This window comes from Bidens hawaiensis, unplaced genomic scaffold (genome assembly GCF_021521415.1).
Source record: "Bidens hawaiensis isolate Kalapana, Puna unplaced genomic scaffold, B.hawaiensis_p1.1 tig00019226_1, whole genome shotgun sequence".
In the NCBI taxonomy this organism is placed as follows: Eukaryota; Viridiplantae; Streptophyta; class Magnoliopsida; order Asterales; family Asteraceae; genus Bidens; species Bidens hawaiensis.
In genome coordinates this window covers 129085-156284 of record NW_027492917.1, presented here as the reverse complement: position 1 = coordinate 156284, position 27200 = coordinate 129085, and the positions used below count along the sequence as shown (strand labels likewise).

General features: G+C 33.2%; 3 protein-coding genes across 3 annotated transcripts; all 3 read right to left on the bottom strand.

Moving 5' to 3' along the window:
* Positions 1–8325: 8325 nt before the first annotated feature.
* LOC143557910 (myosin-binding protein 3-like) lies at positions 8326–11406 on the bottom strand. The gene is made up of 5 exons (XM_077046872.1): positions 10587–11406; positions 10024–10182; positions 9834–9888; positions 9592–9753; positions 8326–9504 (listed from the first exon to the last, which is right to left on the bottom strand). Exons 1-5 carry the CDS (start codon positions 11316–11318, stop codon positions 8360–8362), a joined length of 2253 nt encoding a protein of 750 aa, XP_076902987.1. The 5' UTR covers positions 11319–11406; the 3' UTR covers positions 8326–8359.
* A 5067-nt stretch (positions 11407–16473) lies between these two features.
* LOC143557909 (putative clathrin assembly protein At2g01600) lies at positions 16474–21414 on the bottom strand. The gene is made up of 14 exons (XM_077046871.1): positions 21236–21414; positions 21043–21112; positions 20865–20962; positions 20241–20379; positions 20034–20164; positions 19102–19194; positions 18899–19015; positions 18737–18802; positions 18568–18648; positions 18391–18471; positions 18120–18314; positions 17962–18040; positions 17769–17887; positions 16474–17144 (listed from the first exon to the last, which is right to left on the bottom strand). Exons 1-14 carry the CDS (start codon positions 21323–21325, stop codon positions 16803–16805), a joined length of 1701 nt encoding a protein of 566 aa, XP_076902986.1. The 5' UTR covers positions 21326–21414; the 3' UTR covers positions 16474–16802.
* A 2608-nt stretch (positions 21415–24022) lies between these two features.
* Positions 24023–26126, bottom strand: LOC143557904 (putative NAD(P)H dehydrogenase subunit CRR3, chloroplastic). The gene is made up of 3 exons (XM_077046865.1): positions 25888–26126; positions 24924–25063; positions 24023–24160 (listed from the first exon to the last, which is right to left on the bottom strand). The coding sequence occupies exons 1-3, from the start codon at positions 26118–26120 to the stop codon at positions 24036–24038; spliced, it is 498 nt and encodes a 165-aa protein (XP_076902980.1). The 5' UTR covers positions 26121–26126; the 3' UTR covers positions 24023–24035.
* Positions 26127–27200: the final 1074 nt, after the last annotated feature.

Below are 27200 nucleotides of genomic sequence, written 5' to 3'. Positions count from 1 at the left end.
CTTAATTGACCAGGTGTTATAGTTCGTAGGTGTGAGAGTGGGACATTGGAATGGGATTGAGGTTTCTTTTGAGGAATTAGGGTTTGTGATGATTAACATGGTGTTGAAACAAAGGTATTTGGGCATACAGTTAGATCAGAACTTGAAGCTCTGATACCAAATGTAAGATTTGGATCAGGCAAATTAGGGTTTATCAAAGAAAGAGGAACAATATAAACAGTCGAATGTTTATTATAATCAAATGATTGAGTCGTACTCAAATGCTTACAAGGATAAGTTTCGACTAATTGAAAACCGATGATAAAAAACAAATACTGAAACATTTAAATAGAAGATAAAATAACAAACTAAGCCAAATACTCGGTCTTCAACAACTCCTTTATTCCTGGCTTCTAACATTCATCTGGAACAGTTTTCACCTACAAACTTGGTCTTCACTTGCAACGGCTATTTCCAGGTGGTTCAGTCAACAATAATCCAACACCGGACATCTTCTCCCGTCTTCTTCTCCACACGCTACAATTTCAGTTATTGTCAAATAAATCACAACCCAAGGAGAAAGAAAACAAAAGGTGGTCATCAATTTTCATTGAAGATTTGGTAGACTTGAAGGTGATTTTAGGCGCAATAACTCGTTAAAGTACAATAAGTAACTTTTTTTTATCACTTTCTAAAATCTTTAATTATTTAAAAAACACCACTTAAAGAGAGTAACTTCTTTTTTTAAATAAATATATCATTTATATATTAAGTAAATTCATCTTATCTTAATCTTTTATTCACTATCTATGTCTATGTAGAGACTGCGTTTCCATATTCTCAATAAAAATGCAGGCTACCACATCTTCTGGTTATATTAAATTGGTTGTTATATTCTACGAAGAAAATGGAACGTTTCTCTCTTTGCTGATCTATGATTTTTTCTCTAGCGTGGAAATTGTTTTAATGATTTAAATATCACTTGAAAGTGACTTATAAGTATGGGTAAGCAAGAAATGGTTCATAACGTCATAACCACAGAACCGAAATGTATATTTGATAATGTAGTATCTTTAGTTCTAATATATATTTTTTTAGTTATGCATGAATCTCCCTGCATATAACATTATAACTATTTTTTTATTTACTATTATGACATATAATACATAAAATGCTAATATTATAAAGTGGCTACAACATTTATAATTTATAAAAACCATAAACTATAGATTAAATATTACAAACTAAACTTTTTTAGTTGGTCAAAAAACTATTTCTAATAAATAGTTATCTTTGTAATAACAATTTGCTTTTTACTTAAAACAAAAGTTAACTTATAAAAATGAAATGTACCTAATTTTTGGAAGTTTGATTATAAAATGGATATAGTGTGTGGTGTAGAACCCACTCACATTCTCTTTCCTTTGGGCTTTGTCCATAGAGATGGACTTCTATTTTTCTCCACTAATATTCTTCTCTCATGCAACAGCGTCTTAAGAATTATAAATGTATTAATAAATTAATGGGTCGTGGTCAATATTATACATGGACTTTACCTATAACTAATAATTGTTGTGTAGGCCGAGGTCTAAATGAATTTTATCTACAAGACTTTTGTAACATGTAAAAGTATCAACAATTTTGGCCAATTAATTGTGGTTCTCTCTCTCTCTCTCTCCGCCAATTAATTGTGGTTCTCTCTCTCATTTTTTCTTATCAGTGTAACAAATATTTGATAAGAACAAAACAAGTCGCGTTATAACCAGTCATGTCAAACGAGTCATGTCAAAGCGGGTCAAACGGGCCAACTGCCAAGTAAAAGATAAACATGCATTCGTGCAAGAGTAATAAGAAAAAAAAATGTAAGCATACATTTAGTAGGATAACGCCAATATAGTTTACTAAAGCATATACGCAAAAGCTAATTTGGAGAGTTCTTGTTTAACTTTTCAAATTTACAGATTTGGTTTGAAATATCTAAATCGTAAAAGGATTGAGAACAAATGTTGATACCTTTGTGTCGGATGGTGTCTTTGATCAGGTACAGTTAGTTTATTGACACCCCTACAAACGAACATGATGAACTGTTGCAACTTTGAGAGCTTTGTTCCGATATCTTTCTGATCATCTTTCTCAACATGTTATCTGATCATGTTTCTTTGTATATTTGGTAGGTTTAGGAGGTGATTTTAGGTGTAATAACTCAGATGTGAAAATATGTAAAAAAAATTTTAGCATTATCCAACATCTTTAATTATTTTTTTTAAACTATTTAGACTACCCACGTTCTCAACCCAACCCAACCCAACCCAACCCAACCCAACCCAGCTTTAATAAACAATTAGTTTCTCTCTTCAACCTAAGGCTGTAAATGATCCGAACAAACATGAACAAGAGTTCATGTTCGTTTGCTAAGGAAATAATGTGTTCACGAACACTTATCGAACGAGATTTTTTGTTCGTGTTCGTTTATTAAGGAAATGAATGTGTTCACGAATGGTTCACGAACACAAATAAAATCGGCGGAGCCTAGAGATTGAGGCCAATGTATTCATTAACGTGAATAATGAAAGTCTGCAAATGAATCAAATAAACATGAACAAGGCATGTTCGTGTTCGTTCCTTTAACTTTCAACGAACACGGGCACTTAATCGAATAAATATTTAAGTTTACGTCTTTTATTTAAAAAAAATGCAGTTTATGTTCGTTTGTTTAAAATTTAAACGAACTTAACTGAATAAAGATAAATGAACACAAACAAGAATAAACTAACATAAATTAACACAATTAAATGAACAAAAATTAACAAATATAAAACCATTAAATAGTAATCCATATAATATTTAATTAATTTTCTATTAACACATAAACAAACATAAACAAACAAACATAAACGAACGTTAATGAACACAAATGAATGAACGGAGCACGTGTTCATGTTCGTTCGTTCAATTAAACGGACACAAATTTTTCGTTCATGTTCGTTTGTTTATTAGATAAACGAACATAAACGAATTTCCTATGGAACGGTTCACGAACAGTTCACCGAATATTCGGTTTGTTTACAAGGTAACACAACCCATTCTAGTCCAACTTTTCATTCTCATTTACAATCCAACCTAACCAATTTTTTTCATTATATGTATATGATTTAGGTTTTAAACTTTTCTATAAAATTTATTATATCATTTCTAACAATGAACCTAATAATTTATATACAAGTTTAAAGGAAATCTTAATAAATTTAAACGTTTCTAACAAAGAATATTGGGTGAAGAAAATTGAACACTTCTATATATAGGTTTCTCATGTGAAACCTTTAAATGAGTTATAACATCTCATTTATTTGTTAAACCATTTTAATATAAAATAACTTTTGTAGGTCATGGGTTTAACCAAATCCGGACAACCCTTAAATGAGTTATTGCATCACATTTATTTATGAAATAATTTCTTAATCATCAAACCCAAATTTGATTTCTCTTCAGTATATCCTCTTAGGTTAACTTCCAATTACCACCCACTATCGTCAACCTCCCTCTAACATCAACCACCATCGTCACCTACGCTACATCAACCACCCATTTTTCATAAGACAAATATTTTTGTTCATGTTTGTTCGTTTAAAAAAAATCAACATGTTCGTGTTCGTTTATATTCGTTCGTTAAAAATCTTAAATCCTATATATGTCAATTGAAAGAGACTAAACGTTGAAATATATAACGAACGTAACAAACTAATATACGCATATTAAATCAAAACAAAATTACGTTAAAAATTAAAACAAATCATGATAAAATATAAAATAGCAAAACGATTAAAAATAATAACCTAAATGAGAGACTTAAACTATTGATTAATAATTGACTACGATAAATCTATATCAACTACGAAATGCAACACATATTTTTATGATGTATGACTGTTGTGTTTGTTATTTTCATTCTTATCAACTTTATTCTACGTTTTCTATTTTTTTTTTCTTCTTTCCTTTTCATTATATAATTTGTTATTATCTTTCGCGCATGCATGAATACATTTTCCCTCTTCTTTTCTTAGTTGAGTTCTAACGATGGCTCGATTATTTCATTACACATATCAAGTGTAAATTTTATTGGTTTATAGTTTCTTACTGGCTTAGGATCCTCATACACCAGTATGGATCCTTACACACCAATTTTTCATATGCGGCTCGTATAAGGCTATACGGGCTGTATAGCACTTGAGTTGTGTCAGCTTGTGTCAAACATTGCCGGTCATTGTTTATAGTGCCTCATATAGTCCTATACGGGCCATATAGGGGCCGTATAGACAAAATTTATTTATTTATTTTTTAGGATAAATAAAATACTGAAAGGTTGAATAATATAATATGACAAATTGTCTATTTAAATTTACATAACATACTCAACTAAATGATTTGTAGTCGTACCTCGAGAACATTCGTTAAAGATTATATTATGCTACGTTTTACAATAGTCCATACACAATAATCAATCAATAGTTTAGCAAATAACAAAACATTTGGCCATAATAATAAACTTCTAGTCCACATACATAAAAATGCAAGTGTACCTTAAAAAACATCATGTTCTAAATACGTAGTTCATATACATAAAAGTAAATAGTGCACCCTAAAATACATTGTCTATACGGGTCGTATGGCCCTATATGGCTCGTATAGGCCTGTAAAGTCGTTTTAAGCTGCGCTTAACAGTAGTCAAAGCCAGACTAACTTTTTGTGCAAAAGTTTTCTGTACGGTCGTATAGCCCTATACAGCCCGCATAGGTTTTATGGTGTACCAGATGCTATACGAGCAATTAAATACCTATACGGCTCGTATAGGTCTATACGGCCGTGTAGGATGCAAAAAATTGTTTTTTTTATCCCCTCTTATATACTTGTCAATCATATGCATAGACTATGCGGCTCGTATAGGTTTGCGCAATCATAATAGGGGTGGTGTATGAGGATCACATCCCTTTTTGTTTTATATAATATAAAAGGTATTCCATAGATCAATTTCAACGTGATGCTTTAGTAACTTATGGTTTTAGACTTTAGTCTTTTAGATGCGGCCTTCTATGTAAAAAAGAAGAAGAAAATAGTTTGTTTAAAAAAGAAAATGTAATTGACATTTTTAAATGAGGTTTAAAAAGTAGGTTGACTCTTTGGAAATATTCTTATTTACTTATTAATTACTTGTTTGAAAATGAATTTTATACTTTTTTTTTGTTGTGACTAAATATAACAAATATTATTAATGTCTTTATCAGTCGTTTTAGATATGCTGTATTATTTTTTATTACATATTCCATTTTATTTCACTATATCCTTCTTGAATTTCAACTAATATATTTTATTAATTTGAAGGACGCAAAATTCTTCAAGTTCTTAGAGACAGACACAACTATTATATAAAAAAAAAGCTACATATGAAAAAGCCCTAACATATTTAATAAAACCCGGAATAATGATTAGAAACATTCAACAGCCTAAAGCAAAGTTAATACTTAAACCTAGAAAAGACTAGAAAGAAAACAACCTAAAAACTCTAGGTTTGCTAAAAAAAACCATTTATAAATAGAAAAAAAAAGTTAAATAAAGGAGCAGGATGTCAAATTGGGTATGGTGTGAAGGAGATAGGACCGTCCAAACCGTTCCTCACTCAAACTCGCTCGTCGCTCGCTTGAAAAATGCTCGCTCGTTTTTTCACTCGATTGTAAACGAGCCGCTCTGCTCGGTTCGGTTTGTAAACGAGCCAAGCAACAAGCAAAGGTCTGCTCGGTTCGGTTCGGTTCGGCTTGAATATTTTTAATTTATTTTATATATAATTATATATGAACAAATATATAAATATATAGACTACACACATAAAATATAAGCATATAATTTTTTAAACCCTTTTAAATTTAACTTATTCCATCAATTTTATAGTTTCATTAGTCCCATTCAAGTTTTCAGAATATTAGACATTTGTTTACATGTTAATTATATCTCACTTTAACTTATTACTTCTAAAAATTTACAACTTATTACACGTTTGTCTAAAAACTATTAATTTGTTTACAAAATATATTATATACAATTCAAACTTGTTTCTTATTGAAACTTTCAGAGTGAGAAAAAAATAAATAATGCTCGATTGCTCGATGTTCGATCGAAAAATGCTCGATTCGATTTTCGCTCGTTTCGATTTTGGTTCGCTTCGAATTTCAACCATTCGGTTCGGTTCGGTTGTGAACAAGCCAAGCAACGAGCAAGCCTTCGCTCGTTTCGGCTCAGCTCGTGAACGGCACTAGACGGAGACACAAGTTTGGGCTGTAGGAAACGAATGGCGATGACTGATATGTTGGGCCAAAATTATTTGAGGTCCTTTTTTGTTTTTTCACATCACCTGAGGCATTCACATTGAAGGCTTTATCTCAAACTCTATAATTTAAACAAAAATTATAATTTTCTTTAAATTTTGTTTGGTTTCAAAAACCACTTGCATCCAAGTGATCCTAACTCTTTATCTTTATTTCTATCTTACTAGTAAACAATTATTTTATTACCTTTTCTCATTCTTAAGCAAACAAAATGAAAACTTATTTTATGAACCTAAAAATATAAAGGTGCATTTTAGGTTCTCTAAATTTTTCTCTATTTTAAATAATCCAATGAGGTGGTGTTTTAGATGTTTTCTCTATTTTTATACTAAAGTATGGATATAGAGGCTACAATATGAATGCTCTTATAAATATTATTAAAAGTTTATTCGTGTACTTATGTGAACAACAAAAACAAATATTAGAAAATGAACCGATGCCACAAAGATGTTTTACGGCAAATTTATTACAAAACACTTAATTACAGCAAGACGAAAGCCATCAAACCTAAATCATTTAGATTTTTCTTCATCAATTTTTTTAACTGAACGACTAAATTTTTGTATACTAGATTTGAATAAATGACCTCTTATTTCGTAACTTAACCATCTTATCACCTCACCATATTGAGAATAACAAATTTTTCTTCATCAATAATTCATATTTTATAAATATTGTTACTTCTTACATAGATATGTAACCTAACAAGCCCAACTTGAATAGAGGATAAGCCTAATGGCCTAGGGCCCAAGATTTATTATTTAGGATGTAACCTAACAAACCCAACTTGATTCCATATTTAATTCACATAAAACAACCTACACATTCTTTATTAAATTAACTATTTATTTAATTGAATTGAAATTCTATATTATTATAAGCATATGGCCATATGGGTGAATGAAAAATAAATACATAAATACAATAAATGATTTCACACAAAATACTTAACTCTAAACAAAATACCATTTTACATACATACAAATTACACTTTGAAGTGATAGGAATAGGGTCCCATCCCTTTCTTACCACTCCAAAACAAATTCAAAAACTAAAAAATAAAATAAAATAAAATAAAAATAAAAATACAAAAAAAATAAATAAATAAAAATCCTACACCTAACTCCCTAAAAGAAACAAACACATGAATTCATCATTAACCTTTTCCCCTTAAAAGGTAGAGATGAACTTGCACCAACCCACAAGAAAAAAATGGGTTTTTTATAAATAAAATAATAAATTTCCCAAAACAATATGATTAAACTCAGAAAAGAAGAAAAGTTTGGTGTCTTAGCCTCCACAAATATGAGCACTTCATAAGCCAAGTCACACCAATATTTCACCTATAAAATGTGCAAAATAAAAACATAAAATTACAAAAGTGGACCTAAGAGATTACAATATTACTTGGGAATTGAGAATATTCATCTAAAAGTTATGGAGTGTACACGAGCCGAGCTGTTTGCGAGATATTTAAAATCAGTTCATTAAAGCTCGAATCAAATGAGCTTGAGTCTGAACTGAAGCTTGGCTCGTTTCGTCTAGCGAGCTTGAATAAGCTTCACTAGAATGTATGAGCCTATTTTTAAATAAAATAGAATATTCCGTATTTGATATATAATTATTAAACATATAATTGCATAATAAATACTGATATACGCATAATTATGGAATAACTTTAAAATATATATATTATGTTTATATATAAAAATTTTCAAATTATACATATAAATAATTATATATGTAAGCATATGAAAACAATTAAATAATTAACATATAACAAATAAGACCAAACCTGATCTCGAGTTTGAAAAACTACACATAGGTCGAGCTCAAGCTTTTAATAGAACAAGCTTTGGCTTAAGCACTGCGTTAAACAAGTTGAGCACGAACTAAAAAAAGCTCAGGCTTAACTCGTTTACACCTTAAATAATTGTAATACACGCTTAACACAATACGACGAAAGAAAATTTTTTTAACTTTACCGTAGGGAGTCTCGAAGACGATCATACTAGAGTCCCATCAGCGAAACTTTTCTCTCGAAGATCCACATGTTTAAGATCGCGTAAATGTTGCAAGATTTCTTGAAGAAGTTCCATTCCTTTATCGCCTTTCTTTAACGATCCAATGCAGTGTTTTAAAAACTCTCGATCGGCTTCGAGGGCTTGTAACCGTACATAAAGTTGGTCAACTTCCTCTTCGATGTCGATCCGCTTGTTTTGCAACTCAAATCTTGTGACCGCAACATTTTCCACCTCGGGATGGAATCCGTTACCGTTCCCATTTGACACGACCGCGCCCTCATTGCTCTCGGTCTCGGTTTCTATTGCATCAAAAAGTGGAAGAAGTCGTTTTCCAGTCGAACCAATAACTCTTCGGTCTTGATAACGAGTATCGAGACCGTTGACTTCTTGACCATCGTACCCGTGATTCCCGTTTAAGTGTTTTCCGTTCTCGTTGAAGTAATCGAAGTGCCGATCTTCTTCATCGCTTAAAGTGAAAAGCTTTTCCTCTAGAACTTTAAGTTGTTCAAAAATCGACAAGCGTTCGTCTTCGAAGTCAACAAATGACGAGTCAAGATTCGGGATCTCTTGATTCCCATTTCGGATTCCCTCATCTTTTAACTCGTGATTCACATCGACCCACATTCCATCCCCGTCTTCCGAATGACTACACGAAGCCGAACAAGTGTTACTTTTCGCGCTACTCGTTAAAAACCGAACCTTTTCCTTTGTTTCATAATCCAAAACCTTCTTTCTATACACTTCCAATTCCTTCTCTTTTTTCATCATAAGTTCATTTAATAACTGCAAAGCTTCTTGATCGTATTCCGACTGTTCTTCCATCATTCGTTGATAATGCAACGCTTCCATTTGCATTGCGGCTTTCTCTTCGTGCAGTCGATTTATCATTGCCATTGTCTCGCTAGCAGCAACCGCAGACGCACTTCGTTCCTCTTCTAACTCGGTGTACAACGCTTGTAACGCCTTCCTCTCGGCACTCAAAGCCGATTTAAGCTTTTCGGTTGTGTTAATCGGATCTCCACCGTCCATTTCACTTCCATCAAAAGACTCATCCACCATTGAATCCTTTCTTTCAATCACCAATGCTGTATCCTCTGTTTTTTTGTCTTCTCGAGCTTCTTGAAATCCTGTTAATGGGTCACATTTTCTTGAAATTTGACATTTTTAGATAAAATATAAGAAAAACAAAATTTGGGTTGAATTGAAATAATTACCATATTCAAGATTAAAATCCAAATCATGAGAATTTGATGAAGCTTCTTCTTCTTCTTCATGTGATAAATTATACAAATTGAAATTATCTTGAGCTTTAATCTCATCACATGTATCCAAAACCGGAATCTCAGTTCCAATTGAAACCTCTGCTTCTTCATTATATGCATAATTAATTACAAACTCAAGATCAAACTTATAAAAACTAAACTTGATTATTTAAACTTAAGTTTTTTTTTTTAACCTGAATTACACTCCTCTGTTTCTTGTATTTCTTTGAAATCAGTTGGAGCTTGAATCTCTGCTTCTACCTTATCTGCATACTTACCTACATTTTTTTTAACAAAATTTTAAGAATAAACTAATAAAAAAGTATTATTGATTATTAAAGCTTGAAACTTTATACCTGAATCACTCTCCTCTGTTTCTTGAACTGGTTTAGAAATTGCTGGTTTTTCATTAGAATAATCACATGAATTCGCATGAAAAACGAGTGAATTTTCGGTTTCTTCAAAATCCATTGAATCCAACTCTATAAATTTGGATGATTCATCAGTTTTTACATCCTGAAGAACACAGTGTGTTTCTTGATTCTGGGAGTGTGCATAAACCATAAAAATTGATTCGAAACTGGTAACCGAACCGAAACATAAACCAACGGTTTGATTTTATGTTTTCGTAAAAACCGAAAGTTACGGTTCGGTTTTGGTTTTACATGAAATAAAAACCGGAAAAACCAAACCCAACCGAATTTATAGATTTTTCCCATTATAACTAATTTATAAGACTTTAATAAATATGTACATCAGATATATGAACTCAATTGTATAATTAACAAATTGATTTAGGCCCAAATTAATCATCTTGGCAAAAAAAAAATTGCCATAAAATTTTCAAGCTCAAATGGCAAAATCAAACCAATCCAAGCGCATTCCAGAATCCAAAATTTAGGTTTTTGGTTCGCTTTTAGCACAAAACCGACCCATACACACCCTACCTGTAATAACTCCAATTCATCTGTCACTGTTTCAATTTTTGATTCTGACACATCCTGAGCTTTCTGAAACTCCCCAAATTCTTGATCTTCATCAACCTCCAAATCATCTTCCAAACTATCAATAACCGGTTCAATTAATTCAACCGGTACCAACTGATTCCCACTGTAATCCAACAAAAACTCAAGATCTTTTGTTGGTGTTTCCAATTTTACCCCTTCCTCCTTTTCAATTTGAATCAAATCCTCTGTTCCCCCTGTTTCTTGATTTCCCCCAAAATCGCCATTTTTCGGAAACCCGAGAACCTCCCAAGAAGAATTAATCACAAAATAACCCGAATCATGAAACCCTTTTCGCTTAAACTCAACCCCACAACAAGAACACTTCAAATTCAAACTTTTATCATCAAACCCTAATTTAGATTCTTTAGCACAATCAGAACACAAATCATCAAAATTAGCTAACTTGGAGTGTTTTGAGCAGAAACCCAGATCAGAAATCTGTTTGGAATGGCGTTGGCATAGATCTCTATGCGGGTTTGTGTTGATATGAATGCACCAAGAACAGGGGGGTTTTAAGGCAAAGAATTGGGCGAATTTGATGGTGAAATTGGTGAAGATTGAGTTGAGAAGAAGGAGGATGATGAGGGTCCATTCGAGGAGAGTGTAGATGAGGATGAGTGTGAATATGTTGGTGTGTTTATGAACAATTGATGCGAATTTGTTTGTAGCCATTGTTGGTGGTGTTGGTGCTCTGTTTTGGTGAGAGAGAGAGAGAGAGAGAAAAGAAAGAGAGAGTTTGACTGAGGTTTAAGCAAGCTTTATGAATGGAAAATGGTATTAGAGTATTATTTGTTAATGTTTTACTTTTGATTTATTATTATAATAATAACATGATTTTAAGTTCTTTTTTTTTCATATTTTGATCTACTCGTAATCTACAACTAATAAATCACTTATATGCACGGGATGGGTAACCTGTTCACCGGTTTAATCGGTTGGACCGGCAGAACAACTTTGGTAAAAAATAACGGGTATGGCTGGAAAAAAGGTTTTTTTAAAAATACTTTTTCATAGGAAACCGGTTCAACCATCTGGTTTCCAGTCGGACCAGCTGGTTCTCTAGAGCCGAGCAACTACACCGAACCGGACCAGTCGGTGGACCCTGTCTCGGTCAGTCAGGTTCGGTTTCAACAACATTGCTTATATGATTATGGGGATGTTTAGATGAACTTCTAAAACTTGCTTATTTGTTTTTAAAAAGTAAAGGTATTTTTGAAAAGCTCTGATTTAAAGCTTTTTGATGAACTTTCTAAAATACCTTTTGCTTTTTAAAAGGTAAATAATCAAGTTTTAGATACAAGAGAAGCATGTTAGAACGAAGATGTTTTTTCGAAATGGATAACTCACCGCTAATAAATCACCTATACTATATTTTACTGGGTTTGAACAATTGACTTTTTTGATAAAAAGAAGACACCTTACCATCAAGATGCTTTTTTAGAACATATAATTAACTAATTAGGTTAACAAAGCAATGGGAAATGCTGGATTATTCTTTATTTTTTCAATTATTTATTTATTTTACTATTTACTATTATTTAATTAAAAGAACTGAAAAGGAAATATGTGCTGATTTTTGGTTACTTTTGTGACTTTTTTGTCATGTTTTCTGTATGAAAACAACGAGGGACGATTCTTACTACTGCAATTTACAAAGTTATAAAAATGATTTTTTTTTATAAATAAGGGTATATGATTTTATATCAATGATGATATCCCTAAAAAGACAACTAAATTTCTTCACATATTCTTGTTTCTAATGGACACTAATTTGCATTATTCAGTTAAGACAAACAGTTCGTTGTAAACAACAATAATTACTTTGCAATTTGATAATGAATTATGTTTACTTAATTTAATAAACGGCATTTACAAATGTATTATTGTTTTCTTTCTCATCAAAATGGTATCGATGAGCAAATTTCCATTCTTGACGCTCATGTGGTTGAATGGCTTACCACAAACGGGAGTTTCTTAATGATGAAGAACAACATAAATGTCACAACAGCACATGGCCACGCATGGCTAAAACCGTCCTATGGGATAGTCTTTGAAGTTATTTGGATAGTCTAAGGATATGCTTATAATTTGTTGAAATGCGGCACTTGACAAAGTGAATTACGGGGCGTACTTGAAGTTATTTGAACAATAGTTTCGTGAATAGGGCTGCTATACGAATATCATTATACCGCTTGAATGTTGAAAACCTAAAATTTACCAAACTTCACACTATGGTGAATAATTGCTAAATAATTTTTGAAATTTTAAATACTTTCTAAAAGTAAAATAAAGCAACTATATGTAAGTGCATATTGTAGTGTTCATTTCAAGATTATGTAAACATAATCTTTTCTTTTTCTATGATATCTAGAAAAATAAATTGCCACAACTTTCCATGAAACAAATAAAAAAAAGGGTTTTATGATTTCTGCTAAACAGATTCTAGTTGGATTCATCTTGATCTTGGGTTCTTAAAGTAGGGATGTGTTAAACCCCAACTAAGGGATATGATTTGAAATCCTTTTGTTGATGGGCATCAAATGGAGGGGCCAAGAAAGAACACAACATAAGGAGGTGGACCACATATAAAGTAAGGTTAGGGTACCACCATAGATGGCATATGTTGGACCTAATCATACATACCCATGTTTTCCTTTTCTTATGTTTTGTCAATAACCAAACATGGTGTCTGAATACGTTTTCTTCATTTGTATTCTAAAGTTACCTTCTTAACCTTTTTTCTATTTGAAGAAAAGATTAATTATTATTCCCTTCTCAAGAATATCTTTTTAGTTACTCATTTGGGCTTAGGCTAAGACCATGTGTAATCAAAACTAGACACACCTTGGCATTTTGTATCATGTGACGCCTAGTCAGTGTTTGGGTATTTTGCAAAAACCGGGTATAATGAGAAAATGCCTTCAAAACGCCTCTCTCTTCTCCCTCTCTTTCTCACAAGTCCCTCAAAACTCGTGTCACACCAACTTTATATACAAAACGCCGTTACTAAAAAATCACTCAAAACGGCACCATAACTCTGTGACTATGGACGGTCTAATAGGCTTGGGTTTGAATACTTTAAAAAATTGTGTCTTTTTTAATATTAAAATGGTTTGTATGTGATATCTATCATATATTAAACATGAGTTTGTTAGAATTAAAAAGAATATAGTTTGATTGCGTTTGACTGAAGAAATTTTTTTATAACTTGAAAACATTCCAGACGCGTGATTTAATTTTAGGTTCCAAAATAATTAAATATCTACTCAAAATATATCATACCCACATTTAAATAAACTTTTATTGATGTTATGTACATGCAATAGACAATTAGGATTTCAAGACTCCGGAACACCTATGATGCAAGGAATTATAGACTTTCATCATGATATACGCATGGATTTGTTATGATTATTTAATCTATTAGATTTGTACATTGTTAGAAACTCAATACAAATATACAATAGAAAGAGAGGACAGAAAATAGATAAATTTATAAATACAAGAAAAATCATCTAATTTTATATAGCCATACTATTTTCATTTTAGTTATTTTATTTTTAAGATCAAAGAAAATATGATCCTTGAGTTTAAAGTGCTAAATGTGAAGTTCACTCTCTTGTAGCATGTTCAGTAATTTAAGTTTTTATTGTTATTTTTCTGCTTTATGCAATCTCTTTTCCTTAATTTATGTATATTTTTAACCAACTTTATTAATTTAATTACTAAAAGATGTTCTAGAATAACCAAATCTTTAAGTTATTCTTCATATACCCTATATTGTATGATTTTTACTTTGGTATACAAAATTCAGATATTTTTATTTAAGTTCAAAAGTATGAAGCAAAAAAGATTGTGAGATCCAAGAGCCTCCAAGCTATTCAAAAAGTACTATTACAGCTTATGAGACCCCTTTTAGTTTTGCCTTTTCTTTTATTTTTATTTATCATTCAACTTTATTCAGTTTAATTTATTCAAAATAAAATAAAATATACATTGGTAAAGTTGATCCGGCTAACTATAAAATGAAAACCCACTTAAGTTGTGAAAACTCTAGAAACTCATTCTCAATCACATGTTTTTAATTAATATTTAAAACTTGTGGTCCACAATTAAAGTGAATAAAAAATGTAAATATAAATATAATTTTTCTCTCTCCTGAAAACATATATAAAAATTAGTAAAAAATGTTAAAAAATAGCAAAACATTTTTTTTTATGTTTCGATGTTTTGTATTAAATGTTACAACATATATTACATGTAACAAAAAAAAAACGATGTTACATAGGGTTTCGTAGATTTTCACAACTTAAGTGGGTTTTCATTTTAACCTTACCCAAGATGATCCTACCTATATATATTTATGTACATATAATGCATGTATATACATTGGTAAAGTTCATGCCGTTTTCTTTAAAATAAAATAATTTTGTTTTAACAAGTTGAGATTAGTTCGGGTTGAATCCGGCTCGTGACTAAGATAGAAAAATGAGAGTTTGAGAATATAGAAAGAAAATAGTTTTATTTATTAAAATCAACCAACTAGATAAAATGAATCATGGCATTATGTAAAAATACTATTTTTTTTCTGTATATTTTAAAGTATTTATGACTCTTAATTAAACATACCATATATATGTGTCTGTATTTTCAAGAAAGACTAAAGTTAAATTGTACAATTTTTTGTTTATGTATGGCAGGCCAGCTCCACATATTGTTGCTTTTGAATAGACAGCTTCAACAATGACACCTTACCACCCACTAAAGTTCAAAATAATAATCTAAATTGGATAAATCATCATTGAACGATCTTATTGGCATTACTTTAAGATTAAAATAACTTTGATTTTTCAAACTAATTAATTGATCATAACAATATCAAGAATCAAACTAACAACACTATATTTAAAAACAAATTTGGGAATGAAGACACTAATCATAAAAAATTAACACAAGAAAAAAGGCTTTAACAAAACCACTAATTGAATTAAATGAGTGTATCATTGGACCTCTTCTGTATTTGTGTGGGTTCAAAGATACCATCCACTTAAGGGCTATTAATACAATATACAACGTATTTAAACCCAAAAAAAATTTTATTTTCGCCCATGAAAATAATGCACCATGGTATGAGCTTCTAGCTACTGGATGAGTATTTTGAAGAATTAATGAAATCTTAAGTGACAGCTGAGCGCGTTTATGAGGTTTTTAGCCATTCGAACTATGGATGGTTTAACACTTCAAGCGAAATACCAGCCATAAAGTCTGCTGAATAGTTTCTCTTTTCCTGTTATAGTTTCTCCTACTGGTCCGGGTAAACACTCTTTCACCATTAAAAATCGACTAGTTTGCTTTGTCCATCCCGCGTAGGTGTTATCCTCAACACCACCTCAACCAACGGATGCTCGTGGCTTCCCTTGCGGATGCCATAAGTTTATAACCAGCAGTCAAACAAATCACTCGACTAGATTTACATTTCACACAATTAAAGATGTTCACGACGGCTAATTTACGTTTAACACAATTCAAGATGTTCGTGATTTAGTTCAAAACCTTAAACCTGAAAATCCATTATCTACTTCAGTTTAGCAAAGGCTCGGTTTTGTACCTTTGGTCTCACAAACAGTTTAGACATAAGCGCATTACAGAATTACACGATCCGCTCTACTTAAACATTTTAACCTACAAAAAAAACGAAACTGCCAGAAAAAAATGAGCCCATGCATCATTGTTGCCCGATTCCACAACCAAAAGTTGGGCCACAATATCAGCATCCCAAGATTCAGTCTAGAAAACTGGTCTAATAAAAAGCTGAAATATGCTCTCCTCAACTATCACTTTCTATCACACTTTCCAACTACTAAAACAACAAAAAAACAATAAAAAGCTCCCACAAATGACACAATTAAGGCACAACCATAAAAATGTTTACAAGCCAAATCACTTGACCAATATTTTCAACCACGAGTCATCGATTACAACTACAAACGACTTGAGAAAACAATGTCACATCATATCTTGATCGAATGTGAAACCCAACAAATGTATCAACTCTCATCCACCTTCAAATATATACCAACGAACTCAGTTCTTTTTTCAGCCCGTTTGACCACTGACCATAGACCATAAGAGGACTCGTGTATGTTCACAATTGTATCATAATAAAGTTGTTCCAAAAGGGTTTGTAGTTGGATGAGGATTGTTATTGTTGACTGGAAACGGGCCAAAGCCGGAATCCATAAACGGGTTTGGCGGGGCCATCATCAGATTCGGTTGTGGCTGTGGATGTCCATAGGGGGCGGGAGGTTGGTACGGGCCAAATGGGTTAGCTTGATATGGTGATGGCATTTGACTTTGAACGGGTTGGCCTGACATAACAAACGGGTCAGATACTTCAAACGGGTTAGGTGCTGGTGATCCATACACAGGCTGCTGGGCTGCCCTATATGCTCCTTCATCATACAAACTGTTGAGTGTTAGCGAGTCCAATCCGCCAGCCTGTTGACACAAAATAATTAAAAGATTAAGAAATTTGTTAAACGTGGGATTCTGTTCAAAACAACAAACCGAACATTCAGTTAGCTGTCTGTTTATTTACTAAACGGCTATCATGAACAAAACTATGTGTTCGTTAGTTAAAGAAAAACATGAGCGCATATCCCATTCGCCCATTCACGCACATTCGTTTACATTCAACTATGTTCATTGGTTAACATTTGTTCAAGTTCGTTGGTTTATATATGCTTTTAAACTTTTTAGGCCCAATACAAGTTATGAAATTAAAATATCGTTTAGTTTTATTAATTTTATGGGCCCAACAGATTGATGTTCACGTTTACTTTTAACATGCGTTCGCTCGATTATGGTTCATCTATATTTTCTAGCGTACGCTTGTTTGTGTTCATTTATGTTCATGAACTGTTTGATTATACTGTTAATAAACGAACATGCTCATTTCTTAGCGAACGAACATGAACAAGAAAACCTTGTTGGTTTGACTGTTTGAGTTTGATTGTTTGCCATGTTTTTAAAGAGAAATGCTTTCTTTTAAACCAACCCACTTTGACCCGTTACCCAACACACCCAAATCAAGATCCATTAGCCGACAGTTACGACAGTTACCAGTTGCCTCTCTTGAACAGATGAAATATTGGTGCTAGGAGTCTCAACCAAAGCAAGTTCCCAGCCAGTTGGATCAAAAGTTTTTGCTTGGAAACCCGATCCAGAAGACGTAGTAGTATCTTAAACAATAAGAAAATAAACTGTTTTAGATTCATCAAACGTCTAAAATACCCTCAACAACTTTAAAAATTACCAGATGGAACAATGGCAAGAGCCAGAGCATTGCTTTCCTCAATAGCAGATCCATTATTAGGTGCATCAAAATTCAACCCCTAAGCATATTACATATTAACAAAAAAAGAGTGTTTTTATATAATAAATAATAATTAAAAAAAACATTGAGTAGTATACCAATAAATCATCCGGGTCCCTGCTGTTGAAAGTCGGTGGTGGTGGCGATTGTGTGGGTTCAGGAACGTCGTTAGAGTCAACAAGGTCAACTGTAGGCTGCGGTTTAGGTTCATCAACGAGTGATTCAGTCTCTTCTTCTTGAGGTGTATTATCTTCCTCTGGTTTATAAGTCAACATAAGTCTTTCTGGAAATTCCTGAACATAAATAATCAAATGTATATTAATTTTGGTCCTTATGAGTTTTAATCAGAGTCAAAAGGTCAACACTCACTAATGGTTGTGCTGGCCCAGCGACCAACCGTGGGGCCTCTCTTATGTACTCTTCCATTGTTGCAAGAAAAGATTGCGGAGGCTGGAAACATTTTAGAAAAAAAAATGGTGTTAAAGAAAATGTATAGATACAAACACCAGCTTGTAGAAATTACTATTTTGTCCTTTTGAATCATACCTCTCTCAAAACAGGAAACTGGAAGTTTCTAGCAAGTTCCAACCTTTTGCAGACATCATAGAAGTCAGAAAGGCTCCCAGCCTGCATAAATCGATATTTTATTTCAATAATTAATATGAATCGACCTGTTCATATGTAACGGGTCAAAATAATAATCTGATTCAGTTACCTGCTGACCGGCTCTTTTGTATATATCCAGAGCCTTGATAGCTTCATGTCTTGGCATCTCAAAAAACTGGATACAATCATACAGATAAAAGTTAAGAACAAATTAGTACAAAAAAAAAAATAAAAACTAGTATAATGTTATGAAGAAATAATAATAAATTACCCTATCAATAAGATTGATAATTCCATCATTAACAGCACAGTAGATTTTAAAACTCTCTTTAAGAACCAAAGCCAGCGCGTATTGTATCAAATAATTGCCAACGGCTGCACCTTCAGGCTGCAGGAAACATAAAAAATAAAACTTTAATTAATTAATAAGAAATTAAAACACATATACCACAAAAAATAATTAAAGTATCTTACCCTGCATCCCATAAGACGGTAAAGTAGTTGCTGCAAAGAAGGCAGTTGCTCCAATAACTCTTCGCTTTCTAAACTTCTTGTTCTACTATAGCCCTGTAGTTACAAATAATATAGACCTAATTTACCTGATATATTATGAATGACATATTTGCCCCTTATTATAAAGTAAGAACATTAATGTAGAAAGTAGAATCTTTATAGTAATTAACAATATAGTTAATCTCATGACCTGAATATATTTTTGTAACAAATAGGTATCATTACAAAGCCCTTGACTACCAAAGTGCTCATATTAAATGACATACAATCAACAATAATCAAACTTGCATGTAAAAAACAGCTCATGCTATTATACAAATGCCACTCACAATATAGATCAATATTATTACTGCTAAATCACTTCGTTTAGCAATATGCTTAGTATTTTCCTAATGAACACAAGGTCGACATTTTTTCTGCAAAACTACTTTGTTACACTAATTATTAACAAAAACTCTATTACTTATTTTTGAAGTTTCATTTGTCCAATGACCTGAATTAGACCAAGATATACCACTCAAAGATGCAAGAAAAGAATACTTTTATTTGCATCAAGCTTTCGAGGGGCTTATTGGAACATTCAAACATTTGTCTCATATACAAAATGCTAAGTGATGCGCTTACACTTTAGACTTTTAGGGATTAGTAACTAAGTCCATTTTGTCTTTAATATGTTACTTTCGTCTTAAACTCTTAATATATGTATCTATGACGATAATATTAAGGCATGAACTATATCTATATGTACATCGATGCACTATTTGAAAGTTCTATTTAACTGTGTGGTTTAACTTTGAGAAAATCCAATATGTACTATTAGAATTTTTAGTTATAAGCATCTTAATATATGTATTCACAAATAAAATGCAAGTCCATCAAAGTGCACTGCATACCTTATTTTCTTCACCTTGAGCCGGTCTCGGGATCCGCTCAGCTTCAATGTCATACTTCAAAACTCTAAAGCACTCGAGTCGTTCTTCCAAAAACAGTCCATACGTACGCACCCAAGCAGAACAATCCCAAGCTGTCACAAGATACTGTATACGTAAGTACTCAGAAACATTATAAGTAGTTCAAAACAAATTAGAAAAGATGACAACCAACTGGGCTTGAATCATCCTTGAAATTAGCCAACTGTAGAACGCGCCCTCTTTGTTGAAAATTCAAAAGCTCTTCTCTGAAAGTAGGATCACCCTCCCTTAGTGTCCTATGAATCACAATCAGTGTCTTCAATGCCACCTGAATTCAAACCAAAACATTATAAGATTTGATCAATGATCAAACCGAGGGTTGTAAATATCGCGCCTAGAAGCCGGTTAATCCACAATTAATACCAAATCGGTGTTTGGCCTACTGGAGTTCCAAACCGCTCCAATTATTCAGTAATCTCAAAATCGATCAAAAATCAATCAAAATTGGCCAAACTTCAATTAAAAATGTTCAATTGAAACTGAGAAAATGATGACAACTGCAAGAACTGCATAATACTCTTGTACTTGGTGCTTTGATTATCATACATAAAACACTTACACAACCGCCAGTCCACCACGCATTCTAACTCCCACTACCTTTATATTTCTAGTTCACCATGTAATAATGCATTATGCATTTCTAGCAGTTCACAACATTTGTTTTTTTCTGAAATGAATGCATCCCTATACGTATACATTTGAAAAATGACACGCAATCCTGATTAATACCTAGTTTCAATCTATAAACCATACCGTCCAATTACGCGTCTTAGCCAATCGCCTCGCCAAAGCATGCAAACAATACTGCACATCTGCTCTCGGCCGAATCGCAGACGTATACGCCAGAATCTCTACAAAACAATCCAACATTCATAATATCCCCCAAATCACCAAACCAATTCCAACAGTAATAAAACACAAAAAAACTCACTTCTAATATGCCTCTCTTTTGGCGGACACTCAACATGATTAGTCGCCTTCACAATCGCCACATCCACATCCTATATAAAAATATACACAACAACAAAACCAAAACCCTAATTATTATGTTATTTCAATGAAATAAAGCCGTAATTATGATGATGATAATATTATTATATTATAGAAGGAGTGGAATAGGAGACCTTGAAGTCGCTATTGACGTGTGCTAATCCGACGGTGGTTTGATCTTTGAGGGCGCCGTAGGCTTTGCGCCAGGTTTGCATCGTGGCCATTGAATCAGACGGTGGAGATGATAGATCGGCGTGGATTTAGATAGAGATGATGAGTGTTGGATCTGTGATGAAGGGATCTGAAGAAGAAAGAAGACAACTGCTGTACACCCAACAAAGTTAAAAATGGAAATGGAATCGAAGGAAAGGGGTTTTTTTATTATTATTATTATTATTATTATTATTATGTTTATGTTTCTGGTTTAGGAGAATATGGTCAACTTGGTAGGCTATGGCGGCTTTGCCAAATGGTCCATTCTTTTTCTAATAACTATGTTATTATTGCTTTGGGTTTGTTATTTTATTGAGTTTGATTGGTTTTGTTTTCATGAAAGTTTTGGTCTAACTGTTTATAGTTTTGAAACGACAGAATTACAAATTTTGTCCTTTAAAAAAAGCCAAATTACGGTTCGTGTCCTTTGTTAAGTTTCCTTGCAGGCGGTGTACTTTAAACATTTTTTTCTATACGTTATGTCCTTTACGCTAACTGGGTTATAAAAACCCAGTTAAGTATGACATGTGCCAGACATGTGATGGGCATAATTGTAATTTTGGTGTATCTTTAAATTAAAAAAAAAAGAAAATATATATAATCCCCTCATTTCTCTCTTCTTTCTCTCTAAGCCACCACCATCACCATAAACTCCGGCCACCGTAAATTCCGGCCACCGCAAACGATCCCTATCACCCGAACCCGACCCATCCTTTTCCAAAACCCGTATCCCTATCACCCGAACCCGACCCATCCTTTTCCAAATACTAACCCTAGCCGCAGCTTCGATCTCCATCACAGATTCAACCTCCACGTCACCATCCTCTGATGAAGAAGAACCGGAATTCGCCAAGAAAAAACCTAATTATGTCGCCAACTACACCAGATCGTATATATGTTTGAAATCTGAAGCCAAAACCTAATTTTGTAATTTCACATCGACGATTTTGTTGAAGATCCAAAGCCATCTGTTTTTTTTTGTTGCAAGATCCAACTACATGAAAATATTTAGAGTGGTTAGTTGTCTTGGTATCCAATTCCAATTGATGGGTGGATAAAGCGACATCGTTTCCACCGCCATAAGTTTTGTGAGTTTTAATTTGTCTATTTTTTTTAGTTAATTACGAATTTTAGGTTTTTATATTTAATTGGTTGTTACAGGCTGTATATTAGGTCCGGTTGATGATTCTCCGGCACGGAAACGATAGCGAACGACTACTTCTTAATGTTGTGGACTTAATAGGTTAGCTACTCATTTACTAATTTACTTCAATCATTACCTGATTCATTTATGAAACCAAAATAATTTGTGAATTGTTATTAGAATCAAGAATTTGTTAAGGATACTGTATGATTTTGTTGATATTAGTAATTTATGTAACCATAAATATTTTTTAAAAGGATGGGTCGGGTTCGGGTGATAGGGATACGGGTTTTGGAAAAGGATGGGTCGGGTTCGGGTTATAGGGATCGTTTGCGGTGGCCGGAATTTATGGTGGCCGGAGTTTATGGTGATGGTGGTGGCTTAGAGAGAAAGAAGAGAGAAATGAGGGGATTATATATATTTTCTTTTTTTTTTAATTTAAAGATACACCAAAATTACAATTATGCCCATCACATGTCTGGCACATGTCATACTTAACTGGGTTTTTCTAACCCAGTTAGCGTAAAGGACATAACGTGTAGGAAAAAAATGTTTAAAGTTCACCGCCTGCAAGGAAACTTAACAAAGGACACGAACCGTAATTTGGCTTTTTTTAAAGAACAAAATTTGTAATTCTGTCTTTTGAAAATGAATAAGCTGAATAGGTTGGAGGTCCGGAGCAGTACATTTTAGATTTTTAATAAAACGGATATCTTTGTGATACGTGTAAACTTCAAATTTTTGATAGAATAAGCATATTTTTAAGAGATAACAAGTAAATTTTAAAGCGTTTATATTTATAAATGACAGTAAATTACAATTCAATATTGTTTGATTGTAACTAAATTTTAGCCATGCGCTTATTCTTAAGTTTTGGACTAAGGTTTATTCAAAGACACTTTTTAGCATATGTGTGTTTCACAATATTATTGAATATTCGTTTATTGTGGATTTCCGTTTGCTATCTATAGCACATGTTGTGTTGGCATTCTCGGATTGGATCAGACGAGTTGCGCGAACTAGAACCGGATTGGATTAAAATTTTAGATGATTTTATGGGTAAACAATTCAAGACATTTTCAATTAAATAAAGATAATCAACAGTAAAACTTTAAGGTAAGTTGCGGACAAAAACATAAAATGTGTAAAACAAATCATACATCAAAATACTAGTTGATTGGTCTAAAAACACACCAACATGCCTGAATACCCATTATTTTTACCTCTTGCCATTTTTTTTCTTATTTAAAAACACACCATGACATACACACGTGTGTATAAAATATAAATATACACACATTATATAATACTGACATTGCCAGTGTATTAAATTATTACATAATCTCAAATAGATGGTGATTGAGATTCCTTGAAACCATTAATATAATACATACAATAAAAACTGTTAAATCAAGATTTACATTAATTCCTTTGGATGGTTTATTGACTCAATACAAACAAGTTGGTTTTATGTGGCATCACATAATGAAATGAACCAATATACCATTTTGTGTATGGCATTATACAAGATCAATATACTTGCACTAACCATTTTGTGTTAGTCGTCGCCAGATGGTTCACATGATCAAATCATCAAGAAATGGGGATACAAATGGTAGCTTTATGACTCCAGAAGCCACAAGAAATGATATGATCCACATAGGAAGAATCCATATAAACACCGCCTTCAGAATGTTCTTCCCTGAAAATCAACAAAATAATGTGTATGAATTCAACGTTTTAGAGACTAAAAGATTAATTATGAACATAGATGCAAGTAAGCATGCAAATGCTGCATTTTAACTAAAGAAATCCATCCAATTTGAACTAATTACTAAGGCTGTAAAGGAAATGCACATAATTGAATAAGGCCTTGTTCGTGATCGTCTGTTAAGCTGTTATTGGACAGGCGAATGGTTCACGAACACCTAACCGAACGAAATTTCTTGTTTGTGTTCGTTCTTTAAGAACGTGAACTTGTTCGTGAACGGCTCACGTTCAACAAACGAACATAGACCACGTTTTATTTTATTTGGCTGACCTAGAATGGTCGGTGTCAACGGTTTGGTCTAGCTACCAAGTTTTGTGTTGCTGTTTTTTTTTTTAAATTCATATTCATATGTTAATGACTGAATGTACATATAAGTTAATTACATAATATTCATATATATTTTTGTATTATATTAATAATTTTGCTTAAATCTATATGATAAGTTAGAAAAGTCATTAAATATATACAAAACCTTTCATAAACAATGGACTTAAACGAACACCCTATCAAACGTTTACGGACACAATTGAACGACCATAGCCTATGTTCGTGTTCGTTCATATAGTTACTTGAACGAAATTCATTGTTTATGTTCGTTCATTTACTAAACGAACGAACATAAATAAACTTCCTGCCGAACAAAACGCTTGTTTACTGCCCTACTAATGACGGAAAACATGAAAGATTGGTTTACCAGTTGAACGAGATGGGCCTTCAGTCCGATCAATAATCCATTCACCAGTCTCTCGAAGCTTCTTCTCCATATCTCCTTCTGTTTTCCCAATCGAATTCGACAAAATATAATCAAACAGAGTCTTATCCTCCTCAGATTCCCTGCACCAAATCAAAAACCCCAATCTCATAAAATCATTCAAATAGCAATCAAATAATTAACTTACTACAACTTCGAATCACGAACAAAGTAAAATCATCATAATACAGACCTAACCAACCCTCTCGTGAGCTTCTCAAAATCAGCTCGTTAAAAACAACCCAAGCTTGAACGAGCTCGAGCCCAAACTCGAACTTTTACCGAGTGCCTGAGTCTCATTTAATAAGAGAGCTCGAGCTCGAGCATGCGCTTCACATTTCTAGCTCGAACCAGTTCCCGAGCCTAAACGAGCTTTTTATTTATATAACTTTTACTTAGAACCGGTTTGAAGCCCTAAACCGGTTCGGGTTGAAATCGGTTCGGTTTTGTCAACAAAAGTCCACCGGTTTATGATTGGTTTCCTTTCTGGCTGAAACCGGTTTCTTGACTGGTTAGTGGTTACAATCATTTTTGACCGGTTTCGGTTCGGTTAACTACTAACCGGTTTGAAATTGATTTTCGTAGGAAGAATTACAAACCGGTTCCGAACCTACGATAATCGGTTACAAACCGGTTCGGTTTTCAGGCTGGTAAATATAAAACAGTGATAAAATAATTAACTAAACTACAAATTTAATGACATATAATATATTTATAATTATAATTATATATGTAAGTAATTGTAACAATATATAAATAAAATAATTAACAAATAATAAACAGCCGAGCTCCGAGTTCAATCTTTAGAAACATAGCTTAGCTTGAGCTCTCGAGCTCAAGCCGTCTTAAGTCAAAACAAGTCAAGCTCGAGCAGCAATTCGTAACTCATAATCACAAACTAACTTACCTGTTAATATCACGGTCTTTGAACATACCAGCTCCGATAACCCGTTCAATTTCAGCAACCGAGGGTTTCTTCACGTTTAATTTTTTTCCGGCGGGAACTGACGACGGTTTCGGCGGCGGAGTGGCGTTGGTCCGGCGAGCTTCCGGTTTAGTTTCCGGGTTACGCCGGTCGGAAAGAGATGATAGAATTGGAGTTCTGGTAATGGTGATTGAAGTAAACCCTAACCCTAACATCTCTGTTCCAGTAACAGAAATATAACGGTAATTGAAGTGAAGAAGAAGAAGAAGAAGATATTATTATTATTATTTGTTATTATCTTGAGGAAAGCATATATAAGTCCAATTGTTTAATGTAATGACCAACGAGTCCTTGTTTTTTATGACAATAGAATAACATGTTAAAAGAGTTAGAGCATCCACTAACGCCAATCGTCACGTCATATTCCAAATGTATATTGGTTTTTATTAATCTTAACTATCGTCTTATGGTCACTGCCGGTCCTAACTAACGAATTGACTGCTAACGGTCACAACTTTTAACGTATTTGTTCATAACGGTCCGGGACTAACAGAATCCTAACTTCGTTAGTTTTAGGTCTCCGGAAAAACGTTTTTGACCGGAAAACTCAATTTTTTTTTACGAAAACTCAACATCTTCGTCCCAAACATCTTGGTAACTTTGTATCAGACCTTTAGAAACCTTGAGGTCGCTGGAAACCCTAGAACCATCGTTGGAATCGGTTGATGGTGCTCAAGTGGTGGTTGTTGGTTGGCGGTGAGTCAATTGGTAGTGGCTGCGGTGTTCAGGTGGTGTTTGGCGGCAACAAATTTGACTTTTCCAAAAAAGTTTTTCCGACGACCTGAAACTAACAACGTTAGGATTCTATTAGTCTCGAACCATTAGGAACGAATACGTTAAAAGTTGAGACCGTCAGCCGCCAATTCATTAGTTGGGACCGGCAGCGACCAAAAGACAATAGTTAGGATTAATAAAAACCAATATACCTATTCCAAACTTTCCACAAAGTCATAAGAAAATATCAAATTAAGTATATAACGTGTACGTATATATGTGACTTGAGAGAGCGGGTCCACCTTCCTTGTCTGCTCATCCACCATCAGCAACAAACCCTTCCAAGCCGAACCTCCCTCCCGCTATTTGGTCACGTCCTTCGGACCTCGGGGGCGTAGCCTGTTGTGGTTGCTCTTAATTTTGTTGACCTTGTGGTCGGGGTAACCCGAAGCAGGTTGGTCAGCTTGAAAGTAATGTGGTTTAGTTACGATTCAAGTTCTGGTGGTTTGAGAGTTTTATGT